General features: G+C 55.2%; 9 protein-coding genes and 1 non-coding gene across 10 annotated transcripts; 4 read left to right on the top strand and 6 right to left on the bottom strand.

Annotated features, from left to right (window-relative positions):
• Window positions 1–1,621: 1,621 nt before the first annotated feature.
• Window positions 1,622–1,705, bottom strand: MYCTH_t171. The gene has a single exon. It is a non-coding gene; the product is annotated as a tRNA-Lys (tRNA).
• Window positions 1,706–2,755: 1,050 nt separating this feature from the next.
• On the bottom strand, window positions 2,756–5,035 carry MYCTH_61486 (glycoside hydrolase family 16 protein). The gene is made up of 2 exons (XM_003666424.1): window positions 3,723–5,035; window positions 2,756–3,631 (listed from the first exon to the last, which is right to left on the bottom strand). Exons 1-2 carry the CDS (start codon window positions 4,553–4,555, stop codon window positions 2,785–2,787), a joined length of 1,680 nt encoding a protein of 559 aa, XP_003666472.1. The 5' UTR covers window positions 4,556–5,035; the 3' UTR covers window positions 2,756–2,784.
• A 777-nt stretch (window positions 5,036–5,812) lies between these two features.
• Window positions 5,813–8,574, bottom strand: MYCTH_75334 (cytochrome P450 monooxygenase). Its single transcript, XM_003666423.1, has 7 exons — window positions 7,620–8,574; window positions 7,424–7,511; window positions 7,095–7,328; window positions 6,608–6,955; window positions 6,258–6,399; window positions 6,082–6,143; window positions 5,813–6,016 (listed from the first exon to the last, which is right to left on the bottom strand). Exons 1-5 carry the CDS (start codon window positions 8,426–8,428, stop codon window positions 6,262–6,264), a joined length of 1,617 nt encoding a protein of 538 aa, XP_003666471.1. The 5' UTR covers window positions 8,429–8,574; the 3' UTR covers window positions 5,813–6,016; window positions 6,082–6,143; window positions 6,258–6,261.
• Window positions 8,575–10,289: 1,715 nt separating this feature from the next.
• On the bottom strand, window positions 10,290–13,429 carry MYCTH_140261 (glycoside hydrolase family 71 protein). Its single transcript, XM_003666422.1, has 7 exons — window positions 12,861–13,429; window positions 12,372–12,788; window positions 12,162–12,273; window positions 12,071–12,105; window positions 11,808–11,998; window positions 11,004–11,746; window positions 10,290–10,776 (listed from the first exon to the last, which is right to left on the bottom strand). Exons 1-7 carry the CDS (start codon window positions 12,996–12,998, stop codon window positions 10,523–10,525), a joined length of 1,890 nt encoding a protein of 629 aa, XP_003666470.1. The 5' UTR covers window positions 12,999–13,429; the 3' UTR covers window positions 10,290–10,522.
• Window positions 13,430–14,413: 984 nt separating this feature from the next.
• On the bottom strand, window positions 14,414–15,672 carry MYCTH_2130377 (uncharacterized protein; the record flags this gene model as incomplete). Its single annotated transcript, XM_003666421.1, has 5 exons — window positions 14,414–14,509; window positions 14,633–14,893; window positions 14,962–15,054; window positions 15,314–15,485; window positions 15,623–15,672. 5 exons carry the CDS (start codon window positions 15,670–15,672, stop codon window positions 14,414–14,416), a joined length of 672 nt encoding a protein of 223 aa, XP_003666469.1.
• Window positions 15,673–17,612: 1,940 nt separating this feature from the next.
• Window positions 17,613–18,500, top strand: MYCTH_90614 (uncharacterized protein; the record flags this gene model as incomplete). Its single annotated transcript, XM_003666420.1, has 4 exons — window positions 17,613–17,657; window positions 17,781–17,861; window positions 17,978–17,994; window positions 18,188–18,500. The coding sequence occupies 4 exons, from the start codon at window positions 17,613–17,615 to the stop codon at window positions 18,498–18,500; spliced, it is 456 nt and encodes a 151-aa protein (XP_003666468.1).
• Window positions 18,501–19,392: 892 nt separating this feature from the next.
• MYCTH_2311172 (uncharacterized protein) lies at window positions 19,393–20,221 on the top strand. The gene has a single exon (XM_003666419.1). It carries the CDS (start codon window positions 19,410–19,412, stop codon window positions 20,148–20,150), a length of 741 nt encoding a protein of 246 aa, XP_003666467.1. The 5' UTR covers window positions 19,393–19,409; the 3' UTR covers window positions 20,151–20,221.
• Window positions 20,222–21,361: 1,140 nt separating this feature from the next.
• On the top strand, window positions 21,362–22,328 carry MYCTH_75329 (uncharacterized protein). Its single transcript, XM_003666418.1, has 2 exons — window positions 21,362–21,750; window positions 21,895–22,328. Exons 1-2 carry the CDS (start codon window positions 21,453–21,455, stop codon window positions 22,161–22,163), a joined length of 567 nt encoding a protein of 188 aa, XP_003666466.1. The 5' UTR covers window positions 21,362–21,452; the 3' UTR covers window positions 22,164–22,328.
• A 959-nt stretch (window positions 22,329–23,287) lies between these two features.
• MYCTH_2311169 (uncharacterized protein) lies at window positions 23,288–24,057 on the bottom strand. The gene has a single exon (XM_003666417.1). It carries the CDS (start codon window positions 23,949–23,951, stop codon window positions 23,439–23,441), a length of 513 nt encoding a protein of 170 aa, XP_003666465.1. The 5' UTR covers window positions 23,952–24,057; the 3' UTR covers window positions 23,288–23,438.
• A 1,235-nt stretch (window positions 24,058–25,292) lies between these two features.
• On the top strand, window positions 25,293–27,126 carry MYCTH_90610 (uncharacterized protein; the record flags this gene model as incomplete). The annotated part of the gene is made up of 3 exons (XM_003666416.1): window positions 25,293–25,638; window positions 25,734–26,518; window positions 26,698–27,126. The coding sequence occupies 3 exons, from the start codon at window positions 25,293–25,295 to the stop codon at window positions 27,124–27,126; spliced, it is 1,560 nt and encodes a 519-aa protein (XP_003666464.1).
• Between the last annotated feature and the right edge of the window lie 856 nt (window positions 27,127–27,982).

Here is a 27,982-nt window from a genome sequence, read left to right as displayed (position 1 = left end):
GCCCGCTTCCCGTTTGGATGCTGATACACTGCCGTAAAAGAGGTCGGGTGACCGGTTTGGTATCATCACTTTCCTCTTTCGCTCGTCTGTTCGCGTGCCGTCCGTCGTCATGGAAGCAGATAGAAGTTAGAAGAGGATCAAAGAAACATGTCAAATCTTGACAGTGTTCGCTTCGATTCCATGTTTTCTCGGCCAAAATTGTGGCGTTGGTGCTCCTGCGCCTCCACCACTACTACTTCAGGAAGTTGAGTCCCGCGGCCGCTGCCCCGCACTGCCCCTTCCCAGACTTGTCACGGACGCGGGGAGGATGCCTGGGAACTTGTATACATACAAATACCAAATCTGCACGCTAGGATCATCATGTTTTTGATCATTCTTGTCTCGGCTACACAGTAAAGCGGTCTGCAAACTCCGCAGCTTCCACCATCCACCCGGCAAAACAGGCATGAGAGCAGGCTTCCAAACCGACGATTTGGAGGGCAGACGAGGCTTGTGCACTCACTTAGTTATGCCGTGTATTTCTCGTGTGCGAGCTGTGCGCAATCCTGCAAAACACACTCGTTCCCGCCGTTCATTATAAGGATGCGGCGCAATGTTCTTGCACAACAACATACGAGATGCTGCCTATCTGACCAATCGCCCGAACATCCTTGCCGCGCTCTCCGGCGGGATGCATGTTATCAACATGCATACATACATACATACATGCGGAGTATATATATACAGGTTACGTAGCTACCTATGAGCACGTACACAGTACACGTGAACAGGTAGGGTTGTTTCAGGTACGGATATCCTTTTTAGGGCAAAGCTTCAATTGATACACACCTCTCCTGGAGACCTCGACTGGGCAGCACATACACTAGCGCGCGCAGTGGAGTTTATGAACACTGGATCGTCAAGACCCGGAAGCTTTCCCCCGGAACCAGTTGCCGCGATTTGAGGTCGCAGCAGGCCCGCGATCGCCCAAAGGCCGGCTGCGTTCTGAGCGCGAAAGCGTACAGACTCGGTATGGATTACTCTGGGCATTGGATTATGTGCGCCCGTGGAAGCCGTTTCTTCAGACGCGCTATATTGCTAGCGCAGCAGCTTCCAGGTACGGTTGGAAGAGTTGATCGAGAGGGCGCTGTTCCCGCGTCGCGGTGTTTGCGACGCGATGCTCTTGTCAACCATCCCCAGTCATGCTGCGGACGAATGGGGGATCGCCAAGCACCCTGTCGCCGAGACGGAGGACCCTGAATCCAGCAGATCGTGCATGGAAGCCCCCACATGCTCTCCTCACCCCTGTGTTGACCCCTAGTTTCGCGGCGCGGCGCGAGCACATGCGTCTGATGTGGCTGGTGGCGGGTGGGATCGACGTACAGTACATACGGAGTAGGCTTGGAGCTACAGGACTGCCAGGTATCTCCGGAGTGAGAGGGATACTCCGTACTCCGCAACTATTCTATATACACTGCGACATTCGCCACCATACTTGATACAAAACCGGAAAACACTAGGCAGGGTCACATGGTGCGAAAAGTAACTTAGGTTAAAGAAGGTAGGGCATCATGTGACCGAGTTGCGAGATGAAAAAAAGGGGACGAGATGGATCAAAAAGCCAGAGGTCTGACGGGAATTGAGCCCGACGTGGGGGTCGAACCCACAACCTTGAGATGAACCGTGATTTAAGAGTCTCACGCTCTACCGATTGAGCTAGCCGGGCCGGCTTGCTCATCATTTCTCTGATTGGTTGGTTGCCGCAGCATAGCGATAATTCATGTTGGACGCGTTTGAGCATACGAGCTCTCTTTGTGAGGTTCACAGATTGGTGTTGATATAATTACATGAACCTCCCACAACCGGTGGGTGGCAGCAGCTCTATAGTTGAAACGTGATCTTGGGGACAAGTTTAACCCCTAATTCGTTTAGGACGGGTGGTTTCATAAATAGGGTCCTTAAGGCAGAACCTCAATGAACACGAGACCTTTTTTTTTCCTTTTTCCTTTTTCCTTTTTCCTTTTTCCTTTTTCCTTTTTGCTTTTTGCTTTTTGCTTTTTGCTTTTTGCTTTTTGCTTTTTTTAAAAAAAAGAGAAAAAATAAAAAAAAGAGTATTAGTAAAAAATTTCTCTCCCATTCTTTAATGGAAAATCCTCCTTAGGTTCTTGGGTTGGAGTTTGGCTGGGCGAAGTATGAGCCCGAGAATGGAATGGAACCTCAAGACAAATACCTAATTAATTAACATTACGCGAGATCCTCCCAAGACCGACGTTCCATGGATAACTAGATGTTAGTGTAGACAAAACGGAGCAGATATTACCCGCCAGAGCCTCATCCATTTCAAGAGAGTCCCGAATCGCAGTTGTACGCGTATCCTAGGCTCAGATCAGACGCAAAAATAGAGATTGACAAGGGTATATTTGCCAGGGCATCAAAGAAAGTAGTTATGTACTGGTCTTGGGCTGCTGTTCCGGCTGCTGTCTTTGCTGCCACCCAAGAAAACACACGAAATAAACGAGGCGCGCCCTGAAACGGCTGCTTCTGCTTCTGCTGCTGCTGCTGCTGAACGTGCCTCTCTCTCAAACCGCTGCCATTCAGGACTGGGAATGCCATCCAAAAAGAGACCGAGAGCATGCCTACCGATGAACCTATTGCAGAACGGAAAAACCAAACATGAAATGAGACCCACCCCATCTCGCCTGACACAAGATTTGCTTGCCCATCCCCTCTTTATACTCAACCAGCACACCACAACCCCCCCTTCCCCCCCTCCTCTTCCTCCCAACTCCACCCCTTCCTCCCACCTTACCTAGCATAGCCCCAGTAACCATCATTTCCCCTGCCTCCCTGCTGCCCATACCCCTGACCGTTTCCTCCGTTGTACCCGCCACCACCCTGCCCGTCATGCCCGGGGTCGCGGTACGCGTCCGTCGTGAAGCTCCTCTGGGGCTGCGGGTGCGCCATCTGCTGCGGGCCCGGCGACCCGATGCGGGGGCTGGTTTGGCTGCGGGACGGCGGCTCCGGGTAGTGCTGCGGCGACGACGGGCTGCGCACGCTGCCCTGGCCGGGGGAGGACGGGGCGTGCCGGGGAGAAGGAGGGCCCGGGGTGCCGACGCGGGGGGGCTGCGCGCGGTCGCTGAGGCGGGGGACGACGGGGCTGCGCGTGGGGGAGGAAGAGGCGGCGGCGGCGGCGGCAGCGGCACCGCCGGCGGCGCTCGCACCCAGGGCCGTGGCGGCCGCGGAGTCGTACCTGTGGTCGAGCGGGGAGGCCGGGGTCATGGGGTTGGCGGCGGGCGAGTCGTGCACGCTGTAGCTGTCGTCGTCGACGAAGCCGTCGCGGCGCATCTCCTTGGCGTTGTACTCGTGCGCTTGCGAGTCGGAGGCGAAGCTGTCCGGGTCGATGCCGGCCTTGCGGTAGCGCTCGAGCTCGAGGCGCTCGGCCTCGGCGCGGGCCTCGGCGGCCTTGGCCTCGCGCGCGCCGCGGCGCCGCTGTCGGATGCAGTAGAAGAGGCCCGCGAAGAACAACAGGCCGACAAAGCCGGACGCGCAGGCGTAGATGGCGATCTTGGAGCCTTGCGGCAGGTCAGCCCATTTCTCCGAGAGCGACTTCTCGGGCGGTTTCTCGAGGATCTCCTTGACGGTGGAGTTACCCCTGGCAAAATTGATATATGTGTCAGCTAAGTTGCCTCGGCTTTCTCTCTCTCTCTCTCTCTCTGAAGGGGGAAGCCGCCTCTGAAACTTACTCGACAATCTTTATGCTCTCCCACGAGCCGCTCCTGTCGGTGTAGACATACTCCTTGCCGCTGCTGAAGTCGGTGATGTGAGCGCTCTTGACGAGCATCTCGAAGGGGCCCTGAGAGTAGTCGGTGGTGCCGCCGGCCCAGTCGCGCGTGCCTTGGGGTAAGCGCGGGTCACCGCCAGCCCAGATGCCGATGGACAGCCTCATGGGAGTCTGAGGGTAGTAGTACGAGTTGTTGGCGTCCTGGGGCAGCAGGGTGCGGACCTTGTCTCCGTCGATGTAGAAGTCCAAGTAGTCCTTGGTCCAGACAGTGGTGTAGTTGTGGAAATCGTCCGACACGCTGCCGGGGATCTGGTGGTAGACGGCGTTGGGGACATCGGGGATGACGCCTTTCCCAAAGTAGTTGCTCTGGGCGGTGGTCTTGTTGCCGCCAAAGAACTCCCAGTCGATCTCATCCAGATTGTCGCTGAGCATCATGATGGAGCTGATGACGCCGGTGCCCTTGGCCGCCTTCATGTGGACCTCGGTGCGGCCCCAGAAGTAGTAGAACTTGGTCCGAATGGTGGGGGAATCGCCTTGCTTGGTGATCGTGAAGCCGGCCCCGTTCTCGGGATCCCAGGTGACGGGACCGACTTGTGTCTCCCAAACGTCGACATTTGGTGTGGTGTTGAAATTGAAGTTGACATCCAGGCCGAAGGCGGGGTCCGGCGGGCACGTCTGATTCATGGGGTAGCAGTCGGTATGGACCTGGGCGGCGGCATTGCCGACCAAGGCGGACCACACCAGAAGCGCGGCGCCTGCGGCGCCGGAGGCGCGGACGGATGAGGGCCACATCATTGAGAGGCTGAACTATGTCGGGCTGATAGAATCAAGGGACCGCGAATGGGTATGATGGAATGAGGGACAAGCAAGACGGGCCCGTCCGCAAACGTATGTCTTGGGTATGTGTGTGCGTGTGCCGTCAACGGTCAGTATTTCATGTCGTTTATTCGATTGATGTCGCCAGGACCGAGATGCGCTAGAGGGAGTGAAGAGCTGCGGGAAGAAAGTTAGAAAGTTCGAAAGTTCGCTTTGTCCTGGTCGAGGACAAATGGCACTACAAGCGAGGAGTGGACGGTCGGTGTTGAGGGAAAAGAGCGACTTCGCATTCAGAGTTGCGATTAGATCTGCGATTAGACGTCCCGTGCAAGTGAGGAAAAAGTTTAATTCCGCCGTTCGAGTCTCAGAAAGGAGCGACGATGGTTGAAAGGAGCGGCTCGAGTGCCGTGGTGCACGCAATTGCACCGGATGGACTCGGACTGTCAGTCTCGAGGGGTCGATAACGGGCTGGAAAAGAGCGGACGCGATGCAGCAGCGGGAGGGCGGGCGGCAGAACGAACTTGAACTGGAAGCGGTGGGGAAAAGGGGGCCTCCCCTTCGAACGCAGGTACGGCTCGGAGCAGCTTGGCCATTAGACTAAAAGCGGGATAGCCCGCCGTGAGCACGAGCCAATATTCAGGGGACCCTGGCATTTGTACGACGTGATTCGCTTTGGAACCGGCTCCTTTGGTATTAGCTTCCATCCGAGAAGCCAATTGAAGACCCGGCCGTTCCTTGAGCAGTTCTGCCGTGCTCTTGGCCTGCGTGGCAAGTCCTGGTCCATCTCCTTGATGATCCGGAGCTTGCGTTCGCGCTGGGAAGCAATCCCGAAAAGAGACAGTCCTGAAGGACTGCGCGCACCACAGTGTATCCGTACCTGTTGTATGCAATCTGTAAATATTAACTACGGGCCACGTATATTTAGTGAGCAATTGCAACTGGAATCACGTAAAATAGTCATTCATAAACATTCACCAGAAATTGCAGTTCCAGGACCCCCCCTAGCATGAACGGATCCCTTGGAATTGTTTGTTAATAAGCGAAGGAACAGGGCCCAAGCCGTGAACACAAAAAAAAGGTTCGAGATGAAAGGTGCAATCCCCACGTTGTATCCGTACTTCGTACTCTTGGCTTGCATCATTTTCCTGAAACTCGGGTACGGAGTAACCCAACCTTATCAGAGCGAGAGAATCCACCGGTCGGCACGAGAGATCCTGCTCCAGCAGGGCTGGTAGTGCTGTGTACATACAAATATGGTCAACCATAGCGGTGTAAGCGCTGTAGCAGGCACTACTAGAACTCTTGTATAGTCCCCAGAAGTGGTACTGGTAGAAGCTCTCTAAATCTATGCTGAACCCCGGTCTGTCATCCCTAGCGGTAGGTCGGCCAAACCTGGCCTCCGAAGACCTCAATCCTTAATAACAGATCCGCTGCGCCGCTCTGCTGGAATCAGCAAAAACGACACAGAAAATTCTGCAGGGCGAAACCCTGAACGAATAACTAACTGATATTCCTAGTTGCTTGTGTCCTTTCGGGCGCTACGGACTAAAATTATAATGAGTAAGTCCTACGTCACACAAACAGCTTAATTTGCTTGTCTTTAGGCCGCCGAAGGGGGCGAGAAATGCAGAGATTGCGAAATAGAATAGAGTTGGGTAGTTAAGGTACTCGGTGCACATACCTACTTAATTCTTCTCTAGCGGCTTCGGTTCCTCTCGCAGAGATACCGACACCCACATCTCCCGCTGAAGGAACAGGTTGTAGTTGACGCACTTCCACGGCCGAGAGGGATATACCAACTGGAAATCGAACCGGCGTAGCAGCTACACGGTTTATGCACGGTTTAGCGAACTGATCATAAAGCAATGGACAAAGAAAGGTTTTTTTCCCTTTTCCCCTTTCCTTTCCTTTCCTTTTTTTTTGTTTTTTTTTGTGGGGGGGAGGGGGGAGGGGTTAACGGAGGGTAGAAAAGGCAAGGAAAGGATTAATTAATAATGAATTAATTAGAGTCGAACAAGACACACAACTCACCTCGACAAAGACCTTGTTCAGCTCGAGGAAGGCGATCATCTTGCCCGCGCACATCCACCTTCCGTAGCCGAACGCCATCTCGGCGACGCGCCGCATCTCGGCCCGGTCCGCACCTCCGCCGCCGCCGCCGCCTCCACGCTCGGGTGCGAGCAGCCAGCGCTCCGGGCGGAACACGTCCACGTCGGGCCCGAACAGCGCCCGGTTGCGCGACGTCGTCCAGAAGTCGGGCGCCACCAGCGTGCCCCCCGGCACCCGCTTGCCGTCGATCGTGTCGCCCTCGGGCGGGACCACCTTGAAGGGCGTGGCCGTGAGGGGCGGGTGGATGCGGAGAGTCTCGTAGATTACGGCCTGGGTGATTTTGTTCTTGTGTCAGTTCCCGTTTTTTCCTTTCCTTTTGTTTTGTTCTATTTGTGTTCTGTTGTTTTCATTTCGTTGATGTTTTTATCTGCCCAGCTCTTCCCTTTCCATTAAGGAGACCGTTTCTCACCTGCAAATAGGGCAACTTGGCGGCCTCGGCGCTGGTGATGGGGCTCGAGATACGTCCGTCCCGGATGCCCTCGTCGATCTCGGCCTGCAGAGCGCGATAGGCGCGCGGATTGGTCATGAGGTAGAGCAGGCCGGTACGGATCGCCGTGGCCGTCGTGTCGGACCCTGCAACAATCTGGACGAGTGACTCCGTCTCGCATTGTCGCCGTGTCAGGCCGTGGCGGATGAAGGAGCCCTAGCAGCCAAAGCGTCGGAGGAAAAAAAGAAAAATGACGGGTCAGCATATCCGGGGGTTGAAAGCTGATTTCCAATAGAGGAGGGGGGGTGGACAAGGAGAGTGGGCGGGCTTACCAACATGTCCTGGATGGCTCCGGGGTCCTCGCGAGCGAAGCGTTTGTCGACGATAGACCTTCCGATCCTGGTCCATTTGGTGATTCGACAGTCAGCCACACCACGCCTAATCATGAACTTGGGCCCCAAGGCGCTCCAGGTACCGGGACCCAGCGAGGGACGGAAGACAACGCACCGCATGAAAACGCCCATCCCTCTCTTGTCCTTGGGCGTAGGCCCGAGCAAACTCAGCATGAACTTGGAGGTTAGGATGTCCCGGAGGAAGGGGAGGGCCAAGATGGTGACGGTGGTGGGCGCCAAGGATTCGACCGTCTCGAGGTACCCGTGAATGTCGCCCTCTGCCCGGAGGAAGCCGAACTCTTCTCCGAAAGCGAGCTTGGAGATGGAGTCGAGGGTGAAGTACTGCACCATCATGGCCAGGTCCAGCATAGGCTTCACGTCGCCCGGGGTTGCGGCGGCGTACTTGGTCCGGATCTTGTCCGTCATCTGGCCCAGCATCGCGTCCAAGTCGGGCTCGAGCGTCGCGTTCTCCTTGCCCGCGTACCCGGGCGCCGTCTGGGCCTTGAGCCTGTCGTGCGCGGCCGTGTCGAGCGTGCTGAGCATGGCGGGGTCGTACGGGTCCAGGGTGGCCGCCTTGTACCAGTTCGACCTCGTGTATCTGGACCGCGCCCCGGACGAGCGCCGGATGACGTCCGGGTCGCTCGTTAGCAGCTCGTTGGGGCCGATGCGTATCGTCGACGGCGGCAGACCGCCGTACTTGGCCTCCGCCTTCGCCATGTACTCGCTCATGCGGCCGCTGTAGGATATCCAGCCCAGCCACATGTACGAGAAGGAGGCCAGGAAGGGTCCTTTGAACTCGCGGAGACGCCACCATGCCACGATGGACGATATCACGTAGTAGGTCGCAGCAACCGCGCCGAGGGCGAGCAGCCAGCCGCCGGCGCTCCGGTCGCGGCTAAGTTCGACGAGGTTGGCTACCGCCATTGTCTATCTAGAAGAATATTCCCAAGTCACCTGGCCGTTATTTTGTTTTGGTCCGGTGTGTGGTGTTTTTGTCGGGATCCTTCCGGACGACTCGAGGTATCGTCCCCACGACGGATGTGAGGTGGGAATGGGAAAGGGAAAGAGAGGGGGGGGGGGGGGGGCGGGGTTGTTAGTGGGAAGAGGGAGAGAGAGAGGGGGAGAGAGAGAGATCGAGGAGACGCTGGAGTAGCAGGTGAATTAGCCTGCGCGATATTGCTGATCGTTGAGAGATTTTTCGCGAGCGCCTTGGCCCATTCAAACGAATCTTTCCCACGGACTTTCTAAACCAGTCTGGGGTCGCAGACTGCCTGCCGGCATGGGGGACAAGAGCGGGGGATGACAGCCATCACGCCCAAGACCAGGCAGAGCATCTAAGGGGGTTCCCATTGGCTCAGACCAGAAACCAAGCTTGTCTCTCTGATCCGACGTGCAACTCCCTGGTCAGCCTACCTACCTTACTTAGGTAGGCGCGTGCCCACTACTGTGTATGTCGGTTGGATGGGCACTAACGATTAGGTAGTACCGAGTTGACTGTGCAGTGCCGTGCTACCTGGATACCTAGGTAGGAATGCATCCATCCTAAGCTACCTAAAGTACTCTACATAGTTACTGTATATACACACATAGGTTGACTGATAGAAGACCAATGACGAAGAGTACCTCCGCACCCAACGTGGGTATGCGGATAGGTACTACTGCATCATGATAATCCCGTCACTTGAGACAGACTTCACACATGCCGATAGCTGCCTTCAACAAGAGCGCTGCGCTTAGGGATGTGATGCAGTCATTCTCCAGCCGCAGCAAAACAGTTATTACTTTCCTCCTTAATACCCCTCTCCTTCTCTTTCCAAGTGTTTCAACTGTTCCCCTATGCTTCTTGCCGGGCCCGCCTGATGTTCCTCGGGAGCTTCCGTGGACGCTTGAACCGGGTAATCGTCTCTGTCTTTGTTAGACATTTTATCTGCGGTCTTGTGACGACATGGGACGTCGGATATCTACCTCATCGGCGAGATGCGGCTGGGGTGTCTGACCCGTGTCTTGCCCGACAGGCCGTTCGCCTAATAGATGATGAAGGGCAGGGCGCGCGAGGGGATCGGAATCCGAGAAGGAGGAACCATGCACCTCAGATCTCGGCCCAGACGGCGACATTGGGACACTGTCGGCCTTCCCTACCGCCCGGCGATCAATTCGATCGGCAGTAATGTCAGGTTTCGAGCCTTTACTACTGTAGTTTTGAGGCATTGCATCACGAGTAAAGAAAGTAAGCACTCCGCACAACGCCGGAAGGACCGGCTCTGCTCCCTGATTGGCCGGGAGGGGGGACTGCCGCCCCTAAAAAGAAAGAAGAACGCCACCAGGATGCGTGAGCGTGGCCCCAGCCAACCGGCACCCGCTCGGCAGGCTGGCGGTCGCATGCAGAGAGAAGCGGCCGGATCGAGATCGTGATGAGACATCGGAGAGGGACTCTGTGTTTGGGCTCGGTCGAGCCTGGTTTACCGAGACCCCGAGGAGGTATGTATGTACGGACTATGTCCGTATGTATTGTAATTATTGTGTGTAACTACATATATACTCCGTACGGAGTATTACAGTCTCCCGATATCTCCGCCAAGCCCCATTCAGCCAACGCCGTCTGCGACAACCAAAGCCACTTCGTCGATCCCTTTCAAAGAAAGCCGTCTGAATGGCGGGCTCTACGGGTCACGTCCGAACCCGCCGCGGAGCCAGACGTCAGACTCAACCACACACTAGTCCGCACTAGTCCGGAGTTTCGTTCCCGAGACGAGACAGTACGGGTAGTTAGTTAGGGTTGACCTTTGGGGGGTTCGGATTGGACATTTTCTTTTCGTCTGCCTTGTTGAGCCGTCTTCCACATCGAAAATAGGTCCAAATAGGCACTTTGATAAAGAGATATATTAGTGCTCCTTAGGCAGGTTACTCAGATAGTTACCTAATGTGCATATATATATCTCGTGCGTATATATATCCCCTTTCTTCGCCCACCCCTTCTCTCTCTCCCCCTCTCTCTCTCCCCCTCTCTCTCACTTTCTCCTAGCAATACTGGCACGCGGTCTCGGGACAGTACCCGTGGCTGCATGCGAAGCTGCACAGGCCCTTGTAGCCGTCGCCCTCGCCCGGCAGCGGGCACCCGTCGCGGCCGCTGGGCGGCGGCGGCGTGCCGGGGGTCCCCCGCGAGGTGCACTTGCAGGGGCCCGGCGGGCAGTAGCCGTAGCTGCATGCGAAGCTGCACAGGCCCGCGTAGTTGCCCGTCTCGCCGTCCGCGTTGGTGCCGCCGTTGCAGGGCACTGTAATTAGATGAAGACAGAAAATGGGTCAGTAATTACCTAAAGGCATGTTTGCTAATGAGTACTTATGTTTCGCGCGCTGAGGCGCTGCTATGTTGCTGCTGTCCGAGGGAAGGTGTTAAAAGGGGGGGGTTTCGAAGACTGGGTGAGCGGACAGTGGGGGAGCGTGGGGCGGGGGGTGGTGCCGGTGTGCTTTGTCTAAGACAGGGAGCGGGTAATTAACTCACGGTCGGGCTCGGATGTGCTGGTCGGCTGAGTGGGCTCCGAGGTCGTCTTGCTCGGAGAAGGGGCGCTTGTCGTGCCGCTGCTGGTGCTGGTGGTGCTGGTGGTGCTGGTGGTGATAGGACCGGCCGTCGTCGTGGAGGCGGTGGCGGTGGTGGTGGCGGTGGTGGGAGGGTTCGTGCCGAGCGAAGGGGTGGCAGAGCAGGTGGTGACATGAAGGCCGATAGTCAGAGACGCCAGGCCGTGCTCCCCGAGCGGGTCGTTGAAGCCGGCGGGGACGGTGCCCACGTACGCGTTGAAGTTGTACAGTCCGCACGGGCAGACGTTGGAGATGTCCATGAGCGACGTGTCCTGGAGCACGACCGTGCCGCCACGCGAGAGACTGAAGCGCTGCTTTCCGACGGCGGCGGGGACCTTCACGAGGTTCGCGCCGGCGGGCACCTCCTGCTCGACCACCTGGTCGCCCGAAGCAATCGTGAGCGTGCCGGGCTCCGTGAGCAGCGTGACCACGTAGACGGCATCCTCCAGCGTCTGCCATCCATCCGGGCGGCCCTGGAAGTAGTTGCCGCTGTCGTTGTTGGCGGGCCGCCCCGCCGTAGTGTCGGTGGCGTCGCAGTCGAGCGACCCCAGCGTCCGTCGGTACCAGTAGATGATCTGGTCGTCGGTAATGTACTTGTCCACCGACGTGTCCTTGTTCTTGTAGGCGGCGATAAACGGCTTGGAGAGGTCGAGCCACCCATTGTGCGGCCTGCCCCGGTCATGGCTCGTGTTAAGGAGTATAATACTTAATATCTGTGAGGCCGACTTACATGTCATTTGTCCACTTGGAATTGCCGTCGTCGTAGTGAGGAGAGCTCAATGGACCGATATAGTGAGACTCGCCATAATCGTTCCAGGTGATGAGCTCAACCATTGGGAACCCTTTCTGGAGCACTTCGTTCCAGCGGTCGAAAATGAGCGAGCCGCCAGGAAACACCCAGTTCTTGCTGAACGAAACCTCCTATTAATACCCATCCATGCACGTTAGTGATTTTGCTATTATTATTATTTAATAAATGGAACCGAGTCTTACCGGTCCAAAGTGGGTAAAGAACCAGGGAGAGATAGCTGAGAGTGAATGTCAACATGATTTCCGTATATTATCTCGGGCAGATTACTCGTACGAGCCATGTATGTTTTGTCGCCTAGCCAGTCGAGGTAGGCGTTGTCTCCGTCGGCCACGCTCAGCGACTTTCCGGGCTTGGGCGCCTTGTTGTTTCCGTCGTTCGGCCATGCCTGCAGGTCTCTGGGTCAGCATCAAAGAAAGAATTCCAGGAACAAAAGGAGGGACAAAATCAGAAAAAAAGGGGTAATTTAAGTGGTGGTGAGCGAACCATCCAATTGAAGGCTCCATCGACGGCAGCCAGCGAACCTTGGCCGGGATGGAAGTTGGGAACAAAGAAGACGTCGGTCCCGGCGGCGGCCCTCACGGCATCGACGTCCAGGCCGTCTCCGGCAAAGGACGAGGCGAAGACGCGGTCGTTGACGAGGAGCTGTGCGGGCTTGCTGGCGTACTGGGCAATCTTGCTGCCCACAGCCGCCGCATTTCCCGGGCTATACCAGTTGAAGTCGAACGAGATGAAGACTTTCATGTCGTTTCTGGCGGCCGACTCGTACGCGTAGTTGAGCTGCTGGTCGGTATACCCATCTACGCCGATGTTGAGGGCAAAGGCGTCGATCCCTGCCTCCTTGGCCCGGCGCATATCATCGTCGTAGTCGGCCGCGCTGGTGCGGTCGCCGACTATGCCGATCTGGTACAGGCAGTGAATGAATTAGCTCTTTGTGATTTGAATTATCTGTCCAAGGGAAAACGTATTGCTGACCATGAAGTGGCAGAACACAAGCCGGTCCCCCGCGGCAGCCCGTGCTTCCAACGAGGAGGGTGCTGGGCCCCGGGGAGTGACCACGGCGGCTAGCCCTACCGTGGACACAAAGCTGAGTAGGACCGACGAGAACAGCATGATTCCAACCTCAGTACCAGAGTGCCGGGATGAGTCGCTGGCTCAAAGAGTTGGCGTTGGAGATAGGACCCCATCGTCCCGTAAGTACTACGTGTTCATCAGGTGTGCTACCCGCCTCGTTATATCAGGTAAATTGGCTCTAGGATCCCATCGCAGGATTCATTCATTCTGAAACCTCCAATGGTTACCTCATTGCCAACTAGCCCGGTCCAAGGTGACCGTTCTACAAACCCGTTAGCTCACCACAATACTGATGTCGCATCCGCGGGGTAATAGGGTAGCTTTGTGAAAGTTCCTGTGATCGCCGCCATTGCCAAAGAGGCTCGGTCCGAATGTGGTTGTGCCGGTTGTCCCACGCTAAAAATCCTTCCGGCCGCTAATAGAGGCCTGTTAAGTAACCGCCGATCATCAAAGTGACACGCAGACGATGGAAAGAACCCTCCGATGCTCTTTGTCTAATATGTCTATGTATGCCGTAAGCCCATTGGTCTCACTAATACACCACAGGGCGGCACGCGCGGCTAGTAGCGGTCGAATCCCTCACATGCCCCTCGCCGCCCCCTGAGAGCGCCTGTAGACGCAGCTTTTTGAATGGAAGAAAAGGGTACCGTACCAAATGTAACGTTTCTCTCCCTATGTTGGATTATTCTAACAAAGTCACATTTAGGGGAAGAAACGTCTCTACCTAATTAATTCCCTCCCTACCTAAGCATGCCAGTTGCAGAGGGGAAAAAATTCACTTGCATAGCAAGAGCCAGATTTCCTTACCTAAGTTAGGTGTCACAACTGCGAAGCAGAATCTCCAGCCGGTCTTCAAGCACATTTCCAACCTTGGGCTTATTTTTTTGATATGTGTCTCCGAGGATCCTGCCGAGGCGTATGTTATTACTCATCGCCTTCAGGGGACTATGTTCCATTCTTACCTAGGTCCCGCCAACTTAGGTCCCCGGGTAGGTAGGCAGCTGGCATTCACTTGCCTGATATAGGTATTGGAGTAATTACACGGATTAGGCATCAGCCCAAATCACGCCAAGATTCCGTACTTGCATTTTCGGGTTGATGGTAGCTTACATGCGTGCGCATGCAATGTATCACCGGCAGAGAGGAAAGGTTCTCGGCCGACATGGAACCCTAACTCGGGTAGCCAAGGCGAGCAGGCTCCGAGATCAGCTTATAAGCTCCTCGATGTCTCGTCTCGTTGCGTAATGGCCACATTCCATCTGTGAATTTGTCTCGCGAAGCGCAAACACGCCGCAGGCAAACACATCTCTGTGTACTGAATTCAGATAATTAACGATCGACTTGGCCTAGTTTGGTGAGTCGAAAACCCGAGTGATATTTTTCTAGCACCTGAGGATGATTAGAGTTAGATTTATTGATGTTCAATTCTCATCTTTGAATTACGTCCTGCTCCTCTAGCCGTGAGGGAGAAATGACAGCCACTCGACCGTGAGGTAGGCGTCCGATGGAAGGGACTCAACCCAACAAGATACTCGATCGGGATATACCCTCTGAAAACCACGTAGAGTACACAGAGCACCGTGTTGCCGATAGCGAAGCCGATCGGGGCTTTAAGGTAGGGGTCCTTGTCTGGAGATAATTATGTTGTGTGTCTTGGTCAAAAAATGGCCAACCCCGTCGAGCACGTCGAGCAGGTTGCGGGTCCAAGTCGGGCGTTTCGCGCTCGCCTGCCCGAACCGGGGTAGGCTGGGGTCCCGGTACGGCGCTCGATGCAGATCTAGGAACTTGACCTCGAGTGATCGTGCGAAGAGACTCAACTCGGGACCCTCGGCATGCCGAATACGCGGGAAGTTTACCCACACCCACATGCCCATCCACAGACACCCAGAGATGCCAAAGATGATCATGTATAAGCTTGCTGCACGCCAGGCGAGCTACTCGAAACATGTCGGGAAATGCCGATGAAAAAGATGGCGCTAAATATGGTGATGAAGGCGCCGACGGCGATCTGAAGGTCGAAGTCCATCAGCAGGAACATGTCACCGGGAACGCGGTCCCAGGGCTTCGTGCAGACGCGTCTGGTAAAGGGCGAAACCTGATGATCTTTCGGAGCAAGTCGTTGTCATACTGCCATATCACGTTCGTCGCCGTCTCGTGACGGCTAATAAAATCGAGGGGCGTATCGTACCAGTTCGCCGTTGAATGGGAATCGTACGGACTCTGGGCCCCCCCCCGGGGGGGGGGGGGGGAGAACGGCGGTAGTCAGCTCCTATCCTGTACCTTGGGTATCTATCTGCCCACACAAGAGAGTACACGCCAAGATGGGGAGACGGAAGGAAGCGGAGCTGACTTACGCTCGCGACGATCTCGTCGATGTGGATGGTTGACTTGATGGGGATGGTTGTCTGGACGTCGGATGGCTTGTCTTTCCAGCACCACGCGGTGCCAAAGAGAATGACGACAAAAGAGACGGTTGTGAGCTCAATCGTCGTAACCGTGAGATGCTGGGCGGAGCGGACGATCAGGCTGATGACAAACCAGGTTGGCTGGACGACAGTGATTAGTGATTATCATGAGACGACGGTTCAGTACCTGATAATATGCGGCGCCAGTCCTCCCATTTGTCTTGTGGAAAGGAACACGGGATGGCGGAAATAACATACCTTGCCAAGCCGTCTGACTTTTTCCTATCGTCCAGATCCTGCTTCGTCATGCTGGGACAGTCGATCTACCCGTTCTTGACCAGGCAGAAGAGCTGTTCGCCGTCGACGGGGATCGGTTGGTCCAAGCCGGGGGCTTAGAGAACGAACCCTCACATATCGGCAAAGAACAAGTGAGTGATGGTCCAGTTGAGATAGCCTTCGCTTCTAAACTTCTGCCGCGGAGGCCAGCCATGTCAACTAACAAATTTTTTCCCCCCTGCGCCTGGGGGAAGAGGGGAGAGCCAGGGAAACCAACATTAAACGATCGCCTCGCCGACGACCACTGCCCCGTGGCGAGGGCTGTGAAGAAGTCAGGGCCAAGGAGGCCAAGGGCTAATCAAATCAAGAGATTATTAATTACGCAGCAAGAAAATAGTGGAAAGGATCAATCTTGAAGGATCATTCTTCGATGCTACCCACCGAGCAATCAGTAATTAGCATCGAGCAATCGAGCGACAGGAGGGCTTGGGAGACCTTCATATTGAAGACGGTTGCGCCACGGACCTGCATGGCCTTGCCGCCCTGCGGGGAGGGACACGCAGCCAGGGCTACACTGGCGGCGAACTGCAGCGCGCACGACAGGACTCCGAAACGCCCAAGTTGACCATCTGCCGTTGAGTGTGCGGTGCCCCGTACCACGACAAGCTTTGGTTTGCGGCCGATTGCAGCTTTGATCCGTGTTCTTTCTCTTCCTCTTTGTTGTCTTTCCATAAAGAGACACGCTAATTACAGTCCTATTGATGAGCCGACGGTGTCCATGGTACTGTATGTACGACACATACTTCATCTGGATAATGATGTCCCTTAGAAAAGAACTAATGGATTGATGGTAAAGTGTGATGATCGCTTCGTCTCTAGCATGACCACGTAAGATACCTGAATCACAAACCATACTTGGTTAAATGCTAACTATTTAGTACGCTTAGTATTACGCTGCTCTTCCGCTAACTAATCAGCATTTCTTTTAATCTACATCACTTATCACTTGAAGAGAGGCAGTGCCCTTACCATTCGCTCTCATACTGAACTGGGGTGCGCAGCTCTCGATGTGACCGGAGGGCATCAACATCATCTGCTGTATGAGACAAATCTGGGCACCTGCCCCCTGGCTCGGGCCCTGCTCAGCCTTTGACTCAGGGTTGCTCACATCTCATCACCCTAATTACCATTTTCGGCGAGGCTGCACTGTTCCTTGGGAATCGTTTTGACTTTAGCAGAATTGGCCCCTGAGTATTAGGTCCTGAATTTATCTTATATAAAATGGCTAAAATAAATCCCCTTTTCGACAACAGACGGTGCTGCCTTGCTTCTTACATTCATTATATTCCTATTCCTCCCGAGTCCTGGAGAATTAATTAAACAGGCCGTCATCTCTCCAACCCCAGCCTCAAAACTTTATTATCACAACGAATCCTTCAGGCGGCACAAACAAATAAATACTTAATAACGATTCATCTCTCCCGCTAAGCTTGCCATATCCCTCTTTTCTATGGAGGAGCTGAGAGACCCCTCATCTGTAAATATCGGTCAAACGCAGTTCGAAGACTCGAACAGCAGAAGAAGGCTGTGTTACGGTGGCTTCGAGGGTTCAATAAAGTGCCTTGTAAGGAGTAGACTACCTAAAGAGGAAAAAGGAGCGCTATATAGACAAAGGAAATAGCCAATGCGTTTAGCAAGCGTGCCTTAGTGCGTGGCTGGCTCGGGGCTAGTGCCTCAGAAGCCTAACGCTTCAGACAGTATCTCTTGTCTCTAGCCTGTCATCACTCATGCACTCTTCATCAGATAAAAAATACAAACCTCTGTATTTTGATTGCCGCGAGCACGGTAGACGGTGATACTCCGGGCTACCGCCTGGAGTGTTTGCGGTATGGTGAGATTTTCAGCGGTTGCTGCCTGATTGCCCATTTAATTCTTCGGCATATTACAGACGTATTGTACATACATACATACAATGCACACGGCGGGCCTCCAGCCGGAGAAATGTGGGTTCTCTGTGGTAAATGCAAAGTCCAGTGTCTTGTCTTCGCCACTCTTTCAGACACATCGTCCACCGATCCTTTCCCCATCAAGTATTTCAGCTCGCCAATGTGGCCAAACCGATACGCACTGGAATAATTAGTGCCCGAATTTGGACCATTCCAGGGAGGCGTTTCCGAATAACAACTTTAGTGGAGGCACCAAAACTAGGTCACAGCGCAGTGTAGGCCATGCTCATCCATCGGCTCACCCTAAAACAGGGCAGCTCAGGGCCACACACATGCGCCGAAGGCCACTTTTGTAAAACATATTAGGTTTGTTGCTAATATATACCTGAAGTGGGGCCGGTGCGCTGTGTATGTATGTACATACTTGCAACGTGCTATCAGTCTGAAGGATTGCTTCCGGGAAGAGAAGGCACGGAATCCTAACATTATTCCACTACAGACCTACTTGCGACCTTAACAATCAATGCCAGTGGTAGGGTGACCTGAACCATTGGTCGTCTTTGGCTCGTGCTTCAGTCTGCGTACTCTTGACATGCGGCAGATACCTTCCAGAGATTAACTTGTACGAAGAGCTCCAGGACCTCATGGGTATCAACACAATGAATGGTCTTGGATTCGTTGCCAGAGGACCAGCGGCTGGTCGGACTTTAGGGTTCTCTGACGTCCCACAAGGGCCAAGTACTATGCCGTCTAGGCAGACCAGAGGAAAGCATTGTGTGGCTGAAGTACTTCAGTCGTACGAAAAACGGAGCTGTGATATTCCGTTCAACCTGCCGGAATCGGCCTTCACCGCGGACAATGCCGCATCTGGGTTCGCCACGCTCAACGACTTCAAAGAGGCCAATGTGTGGTAAAGTCGAGCACCCGATCACTACCAAGAGTGGCTAGACCAACAACCGGCGGGCAACGGTCAGCTCGCTCCCGCACTCCTACGCAGCAGGGATGGGGGGATGATATGCTCAGGCCGGCCTAAGGAAGCACGCGACTGGGTGACCCAGGCCTTGGCGCAAATCGAGGCAGCGAAGTCGTATAGCTGGGCAGCAGCAGCATAGTAAGCCTCCTTTACTCCCTGCCTTGAAAAATCCACCCATCCTTTGTAGGGTGGCATCTTCATCTTGCAGCAGCTCAAGTTGGGCACTTTGGAGCCTGATGCACTGACACGGCTCAATCACAAGGCGCAACCCCGTTGGCGCTGGCGAGTTGAACCCAAAGGCTCTAGTTAGGTACGTACACATCTAGGCTTGTGCAACATTGGGTTCGCCTCGACATAATTAATATGCCTGCTGGAAGGGTGCTTGATGTCGGACACTTGAAGTTGCGGCCCAACGCATCGACTGCAGAATGGCTCGGGGCTGAGTCTTTTTTTTTTTTTTTATTTTCATTTTTTTTGTGCTTCATGGGTAGACGTTAACCCCGTATCTAACCTAGATATACAAGGTATCCGGTGCCACTTAAGGACCGCAGGTCTCGGAAATTTTCACAAGAAGCACGAGCAATGACCTTGGAAGCTCAACAGCCTGCCTACCTACCTTACCTACCACACACGACCCTCTGTGAAGAAGGTATTGCAGCCCGCCCTAGACCGCCGCTTTGGCATTGACAGCAGACGATTGAGCCGCGGTTCGGAACTCAAATCTCAGCTTTGTTGGGTCGTTTCCTCAACTCAGTGCGTCACTCCTTCCCATCGCAAACTTCGGGTTTGTCACTCCTTCCCTATGCCTCTTCCCCTTTTGCTAACCATGGCAAGCGCGACTCGGTCCGCCATGACGAGCCATCAAGTCCATGTCGCCAACAACAGCGGCGAGGACATTTATGTCCTGGCTTCGCCCAACCTGCACTGGGCCATCGTCGACATCGCCGTTGACACCGCTCTGATAGCCGTCGGGGTCGGCGAGCTCGGGGTCGCCTTGCAGGGGATAAAGGCGGGGGGAAGGCTAAAGTCGATCGCACAGCTCGCCCTCTGCCTCAAGAACTGGGGGGCGCTCGCCACGGCCACTGGCGTTTTGGGGTCGAGAAAGGCAACGGAGATCGCGGAGATTTTGCGCGCGGCCCGCAAAGCCAACGAAGAGATCAACCGCGCCTCCATCAGGATCCCCCACGGCAACTTCCATCGCGTCATCAACAGGGACTGGATTGATATGTACGCGCAGATCAGCGGGTACGCCGGTATGGCGGGGGCGCGCACCGTCCAGCTCCTAGTTAAGAACGAGGACGGATCGCAGTCGGCCCTGTTCTGCACCGGGCCTGACCACTCGTGGATCGCGACCGACCGCGGCTCCATCGTGCGGGCAAACTACAGTCGGATCTGGGTCGAGGAGCCCGGGGGCCGGAGCGTCGACTGGCCGAAGCCGGCGGCAAGTTCGCCGGTGTATATGGATGACGGAGAAATCTCGAGCGGTGACCAGGAGGAGGACGAAGAGTATGGTTTTGAACATGCTGGTATCGACGACGACGACGACGATGACAACGACGGCCAAGAGCCGTTTGCTTACCATTCATGGTGAGCTCAGAGAATGCCTGAGTATGAGTACCAGTTAGCACTATTAATATACCTAGAGTAAGGGGTTGAAAGTATCTAAGAACCTAGTGTTTCCTAACTTCTTACATTTTACTACGTTACTTCCATCCATTTCATAATTCGTGCTCTCATCAGGTACCTACCGTAATCAGGTAATAATAATCATTCATCAGCCTCGTAGGAAACGAGTGGCTTTGACTTTACTTTTTCCGAGCTTAATAAACGTCATCACCGTTGGTCTCTGAAGGGTCCTCCTAATTACATGCCAATACAGCTAGATATTGCTTACGTCCTCTCCTCTTGTTATTATAGGTCTTGAATAATGCGCTCAATGAGCGGTGTGCCAGCATTGCACTCTGTACGTCACGAGTTTCCTTTCCACACCCTTTCCCCTGCCTGACAGGAATGGTGGGTCGGCTCGTCTGCAGCAACCTGAATACCTAATTTGAGCCTCAATAATCCATCTGTAGTTGTCTCGGTCACATTATATTGTTCCTCGTTGTGCTGCCTTATGCTATGTTCCCCTGCACAGACCCAGATGCTTGCTCGTTCCCGCTGCCGTGTGAGCAATGCCTGAACTCTAACTAAGCGTTAGATGAGCTGTGCTCTTCGATTTTGAGAACGCACAGTGGCTGAGAACCCGGAAACGGAGACCTCATTGGACATCTTCGATGCGCGCCGTAAGTAAAATGGGTAAAGTTTTAGCCCATCGGCTAACTAATTCTGACCTGAAGTTGTGATCAGCTCAGCAGCCTTGAATCGCCTTGTTTCACTGATGCACAGCCTGACTGTTGTTGTTCTCTTTGAGTTGTCACTCCGTATCGAGTGGGCCATTCAGAGAGGTGAACGATGTCCATCATATTGTAAAGCATCGTAACCCGGCACTTAAACGACCTGAGTGCTCATAGGTAAGCCACTTGCGGTGTCTTGGCAACGGAACAATACGAGGCAGAGTGGGCCTCCTCTCGGCATTTCCGCCCATTTGGGCCTCGCCTCGTTGGCATAAACTCAAGTCTCGTATCCCGAGAGCCAGTTAAACGCAGATCGTCGTTGTCAGCATAGGGTGGATAGAGTGTCCGACTGCTTAGGGTGGAAGGGGTAACTACATGCCGCTTTGTTATATAAAAAGGACCAGACAGCTACAGATGAACTCACACGCTCTCTCTCCCCTGTGACCGTCATCAAAAGGTGTTGAGCGTTGAGCATTAATCAACTTTAAAAGCCATCCGTCAACCATCTCGGGCCCCGAAACTTCTTACCTAATAACTATCAACAACCAACAACAACCATGAAGCTCTCCGCCGCCGTCCTCTCTCTCTTCGCCGCCGCGTCCTGGGCGGCCCCCACGAGCAGCCCGCGCAGGTTCTCCGTCATGGCCCTCCGTTCCGCCTCGCCCATCCACTTTGCGACCGTCAGCGCGACCAAGAACCAGCTGGTGTTGAACCTGCCCGGGGACAAGGTCGACTCGCAGTGCGCCGACGGCGAGACCCACACCGCTGCCACCCTCTACATCAAGGACGGCGAGCTGTTCCTCTACGGCCCCGATGACCAGGTGCAGCAGTTCTTTGTCGACCGTTCCGGCATGGGTAAGTAACTCGCCTCTCTCCTCTCCCATCCTACCACAGCCCCTCCTCTGTTTGTGTCCGGCAGGGGTGGGAAGCGTAATTACACTACGGATTACATATTTAGGAGACTTGTCGCTGACCGGAGAAATCACGACACCACTGCAGGCCAGGGAGTCGTGCAGTACTTCAACCGGACCGAGAACAACGTCCCCGGCGGCAGGCTGGAGCTCAAGGGCTGGGCCGTGGACGAGAACGACAACCTCAACTTCGACGGCAACAGCCTGCTGGCCTGCCCCAGCCAGACCGACTCCTCCTGGACCGTCTGGCTCGCCCTCGGCATCGACCGGCCCGGCGGCAACGAGGGCTGCCTCGGCTTCACCGCTCGCACCCTGACCAGCCAGGATCCCGTCCCGTGCACGTACAGCAGCCACTGAAAAGAAGACTTCTTGGTCCGGCACGGGCGGCGTCCCATCAAGGGTTCCACACACACCACCAACTGAGCCTTCACAGTGAAGGATTAGTGCTTGCCGGGGCCCTTTTTTACTGTATATCATTACTACACTTGATAGCTGTAGATACAACTAAATTTTATTACTTCTAATGTCCACAGCAGCATAGCGGAATCAGGGGAGGGTTGCATGTGCATGTTAGGCGCCCTTGTAGTCGGACTCCCTTAGGGGAGCCGGGTTGTTTTTGAATTATCCGATTTAGGGGGGTCAAAGGCTCCCAGATCGACTCTATTACATACCTATCTAAGAAACAATAGCTGACGGCTGATGCTAACCTTCATGACTTGAGACGGGACGATCGCCCCGCCCCTATCTCTCACTGATCCCTTCCAACAATCCGTAGCTCCAGTTGTTGGTTCGTTTGTTGTTGTTTGGGGAGCGCGCGGCACAGCTAATTACTGGGCCACCCTTGGGGTCGCCTCACATGCGACGGCAGGGCCGCACTTTGGATGACTCGCGCGACCAGATAAGTAACCGGAGGCCGTCTCGATGCGGTGGGTCGCAGAAGCTGTGCCGCATCGTCCGTCTCATCGCCATCCTCGCCGGCAACCCCCAACCCCCTTCCCCCTTGGACTCTTGGAGGAGGGAAGCGGCGCGGCGGGAGATGTCAATCTAATTAAGGTCCATCGCACAGCTTGACCTGAAGCTCGGCACGGAGGGGGCCCAGTCCTGGAGCCGTCTGCCCAAAGAGCGTGCGAGAGTGGCGCTGCGTGCGGCGACAAGGCCGGGCTACTCGGTTCTGGTAATGTTGGGGCCAGGACGACATCGAGGGCGTCTTGTTCGGGGCTGGACGTCTTTCTGCATGGCGGATCCGCGGCCAAACTAATGCGCCAGCTGTCGCCGTTGGTGAAATGAGGAGGGATTCTGCTTGCCGGACCGTCGGAGGCCCAGTTTCCGGGCTAGAGACGGCGGGGACGGAGAATGCCAACTGCTTGATTGATCGACCTGCCACCTTACTCTTACCACTGCTTTCACTGGCATTGCTGAGAGTGGCAACTATTACCTAGTGATGCACCTCTTTGAATGGCCGAACCGACGACTCACCCACGCATCAGGTACCGAGTCACTGGGACCTTTAGGATAGAGCTGCTCTGTCATGCATAAATAGGTACCAAACGATGCAATTCAGAAGAAAACAGAAACAACGAGACATTTATCGGATAGCGAGCTGTGAGCAGCTAATAAGTTTGATAAACCTAATTACCGCCCGTCTTCCGACTCGCCCACCTTGCCGTCTCCGCGATCATGGCTGCCAGGACCCCTAGAAGCGTCTCTCCGGAGCGAAACACCCTCTTTTAGAGACTGAATCACCGTCGCGTACCTTTCCTTCCCTTCAAACATGACCCTTATGCAGCACTCGGTGTCACGAATGACATTGGCTCTCTCTTCGAGCCGCCTGTGCTCCTCAAGGCCGACGTGTGAGATCTTGACTGGTCGCTCGGTTTTGACCCCGTTCTCCCTGACGACAACGGACTCGACAGTTTCGGGCACCGATTCCAGCTCGGCCAGCTGCTGCAACTCTTCGGCGGAGGAGACTGGGCCGTTGGGGTTGAGGATGACGGGGACGCGGATTACCGGCTGCTTGAATGTTCCGGCGGCAATGTCCCTCATAGCTGCCTGCCATCGTTGGCGAATGACCTCGTCCTCTTCGTCGTCTGAGCTCCCTGTGCGGCCCGCTATGGACTTGACGATCTTGCGATGGAGAGCCGACATCTTTGGTTTTTGTTTTTGTTTTTTGTTTCGTTTCCTTTCCTTTTTTTTTGCGGCGATGGTTGGCGGATGCTTACGACTGGGTAGGTGGTAAGGATTAAGAACTGGGGGTGGTGGACTGTTTTTAGAGCCCAGCAGTAAAGAAGTGATTACCAACGCTCAGCCGACCAATTGCGGGGACAGTGTAGACTGTATGCATGTACATACTGTACGGATTACCGTTGTGCGTACCTACTGTACAGTACACATGGGCCTTGGCGGCGGAAGTGGCCCAGGTGTGTGCTCGCGGCCGCGTCGTCAGGCCATCTCGTCTGTTGGTTGTAGACATGCTCTTGTTGGCAAAACCAAAAATAGGTGCTTATGTATGTACATACAAACAGTTCTGCCCACGAAAACGTGCCCTATTATTTAAGGTACGCGTGCTCTTTATATTTCTACCTGCATACACTATTAGGTACTTTACCTACAGGTAGGTACCTTAGTTAGGCAGTCGTGTATTAGACATGCCAGGCATGAGAACTCTGCAAATCTTGCTCCGTGTCTGGTTCCGAGAATTCTTGCACGCCGAACCTTAGCCGGGCGCCCATTCGCCGCCAGCCACCCAACACCCAAAAGAAAATCGGGGCACTGTGGCCGATGCACCACCAGTCCCAACAGACCTCGCGTGCCACATCGAACTCGGTGTGTTGGCCCAATCTCGGCTTGTCTCAGGGCTGCGCAGGCCATCAACGGTTTCATGCCTGCTCGCAGGCCAGAGACCCAGGGGGCGGCTCGGCCGGTCATCACGACTCTAAAATGCTCGAGAACTGGGTCCATGTGTTGTTGACAGGGGCGCGGATATGCCTACCTCCGAGTTACAGAGGTCAGGCACGCTAGTTACAGAGGTACTCTGTTCTTCGAGTCGGAGCCATGCTGCGGCAGGTAGAGACTGAACAAAAAAACCAATGTCTCTCAGTGTTACCTAATAATAAGGTACCTCGGGGAGCCATGAGAATTGGTGCCAAAATTCTCATAATTAGCCACAAGACAACAGGCCGAAACAAACATGACCGTGGGTCACTTGGCCTCCCGGAGGAATACCAAGAGAGAGAGAGATCTCCTAATTAGGACTTGAGCGAGATATCTCGGGCCGCGGTCTGATTGAAAAGGCTCAAAACCGCTCCCTATAATAAGACAGGAGCGTCTTCCTTCTCGCGGTACCTTCTAACTAGACCACCACTACTATATCGACGTCAGACAAGCACACTCTCTGAAAACACTTTGTCCAGAACGCCTCCAGTCTCCTTGCTTCTTTCTTCCTCTCTTCTCCGATACTCTCGCAACCACCCATTGTTTATCTCGGCCATGGCTGCCAACACCAGCGAACCCCCTTCCTTCACCTTTGGCGTTGAGATCGAACTGCTCGTTAAACCGAAAGAGAACGCCGAATTGTCTGATGAATTTGAAAAGTACGGGGTTGATTTCAAACTTCAGCCCATACCCGTGGATGAAAAGGACACGAGTCCCGCCGCTAGGAAGCTTAGGGCCGACAAAGAGCACAACCAGAGAGCGATCCGCCTGGCGTTGTCTGCGGGACTGGAAAAAGCCGGTCTCCCAGCAGCGCTTGATGGTTCGATATACGACACTTGGTACGTGAAGAAGGAGGGGAGCCTCGACGAGGTTGTGGATAAGCAAAACGGAGGCGGTTACTGTAAGCTTAATTTCCCCCAACACCCCTGCCGGCAGGATCCCGACCATGTGTTCCTCTTCCGGCTTGTCGGACTGACTTTTTTTTGGGATGCCCAGGGGCCATCGAGCTGGTCTCGAAAATCCTGAATACCGAGTCTCTTGAGTGGGTCACTGAATTACAACGAGTCTTCGATGTTGTAACCAAGAACTTCAACATTTATCTCACCAAGGGTTGTTCCATGCATGTTCACGTGGCCCCACGGCCGGAATGGACACTGCCGGCCCTGAAGAGGCTCATGAAGGCCACGGGCGTTTTCGACGAGGCCATCACAAAGATCATGCCCCCGGATCGCAAGACGAACCCCTGGGCCCGGTCCAACTTTTACGACAGTACGAAGCACACGGCGACGCAGGCGCTCAAGGACACGTTCGCCTTGGTTCCGTCGGAGGGCTGGTTGCCCTTGTTTCGGTACATCGACGGCATCAGTTCGATGGCGTTCGTCCCCGGCAAGTGGGGCGGGGACCGCAACGTGTCCTGGAATATCTCTGCCGTCGTGAGTGGTGGTGGTGGGACCGTCGAGTTCCGCCGACCCCCCGGCGTCAAGACGGCTGCCGCGGCCCAGAAGTGGGCTGCTTTCACGCTTGCCTTTGTTTGCGCCGCCACCCAGTCCTCCTCGTGGGTCGACAGGTGGCAGGGCGAGAAGAAACACGCCGGCGTTGGCGAACTCCAGTCCTTCGTCACCGAAGGACTCAGGCGGCTCCGGTGGGAGAATAGAGGGGTTCTGACCCCTGCCGTCTTGAAGGAGGACAACTCGACGGCCATCCCTCCCAGCGCCTTCGGGGAAGAACTAATTAAGCGCAAACTCGAAAAGGGCAACAGAACAAGCGCGTTTGAGGAAAAGGTATGTTTTCTTTCTCTTTCTCTTTTTCTTTTTCTTTTTCTTCTTCTTTTACTTCCCGTTGTTGGCTCTATTTTTTATTTTTATCTAGTAGGGGCAATAGGTCCCCTACCAGGTACCGAGTACCTTATTATTACCTCGCCGGTGGGCGACTCCGCTAACGTACCGCCCCCCCGTGACAGATGATCAGCTCGCGACAAAACAGCCCCGCCAGCAGCCGCCCCAACAGCAGCCGTTCGGGCAGCCCGGGGCCGGCGGCCGCCGCCTCCGCCGGGGCAGCCCAGAGCGGAACCGGGGTCTCGGGCGGCTCTCGTCCCAGCAGCCCTGCAGGCGGCAATCGCAACCGCCCGGCGACGCCGCCGCCAGCCCCTCCTGCCGGTGGTGCTAGAACAGCGTCTCCTGCTGGTGGCGGCGCTAGGACGGCCTCTCCTGCTGGTGGTGCTAGAACAGCCCCTCCTGTCGGTGCTGCTAGAACAGCGTCTCCCACTGGTGGCGGTGCTAGAACAGCCTCTCCTCCTGCTAATAATAATGCTGCTGGCGCTAGGACGGCCGCGACGAGGGCCGCCCAGGCCGGTGCCGCGGCTAGGCAGACTACGGCCAGGAGGCCCTGACTGAGAGGGCGAAGCGAACGGGAAATATTTAACTGATACCTCGTTGTTTGGGGGTGGGGGGAAGGGGGGTGGAGGGGCGTGAATGTGGAGGAACGATGTGTGCGCTGTGCGGTACAGGATCGATTATTATCAGCGGTGTGTGTGGATGTTTTTGTGGGCGCGGGCGTGGGCGCGGGCGCCCCCCGCTCATCAGACACATATAGGTATGGTAGGTAGGTAGTAGGTTTTATGCCACACTAGCGGCAGGTTCGCTTAAACTAAGGCACCTACGGGAGCCGGCTCCCTCACGCGTCTTGGTGATACGTCTCTCGTATGGTCTGTCATGGCTTCCTCTCACTGTCATCTGATGGACGATCCTTCTCTCACGGTCTATTCTGTGCTCCTATCCAGGACGCCAAACAGACCTGGACAGGGTACAGGACCCGTAATTTTTACTGTTATATTTACATAGCCATGTAGAAGGAAAGGGGCAAACTCCGGGTGACACCAGGTTCACGGCTGGACCTTAGTGGCGATGACCGGAGAATTATATAGACATCAGATGATTTTGATGGAGGGCTTGACGCCGGTCGAGGGCCCCGTGTCTTGGACGACGCCGATGCGTTCGTACAGATTCGGGCCGCCGCCGCCGCCGCCGGCGCAGGACGAGCCAGTAGGCCGTCTCGGCCGAGGCCAGGATCTTTGCGCAGCAAATCTCGTCGGACCCGTCCCACAGCCACGCGCCCTGCTCGTCGCACAGCTGGACGACCGGGACGAACCACAAGATGGGCGTCCACGGCATAGGTGGTGGCGGTGGGGAGCGTCCCCTCCCAGAGCACCTCCTGCGGCCCAAAGTGCAGGACGCGCGGGGCCAGCA

This window comes from Thermothelomyces thermophilus, chromosome 6 (genome assembly GCF_000226095.1).
Source record: "Thermothelomyces thermophilus ATCC 42464 chromosome 6, complete sequence".
Taxonomy (NCBI): Eukaryota; Fungi; Ascomycota; class Sordariomycetes; order Sordariales; family Chaetomiaceae; genus Thermothelomyces; species Thermothelomyces thermophilus.
The sequence above is the reverse complement of the archived record's forward strand: the minus strand, read 5'-3'. Positions and strand labels throughout refer to the sequence as shown.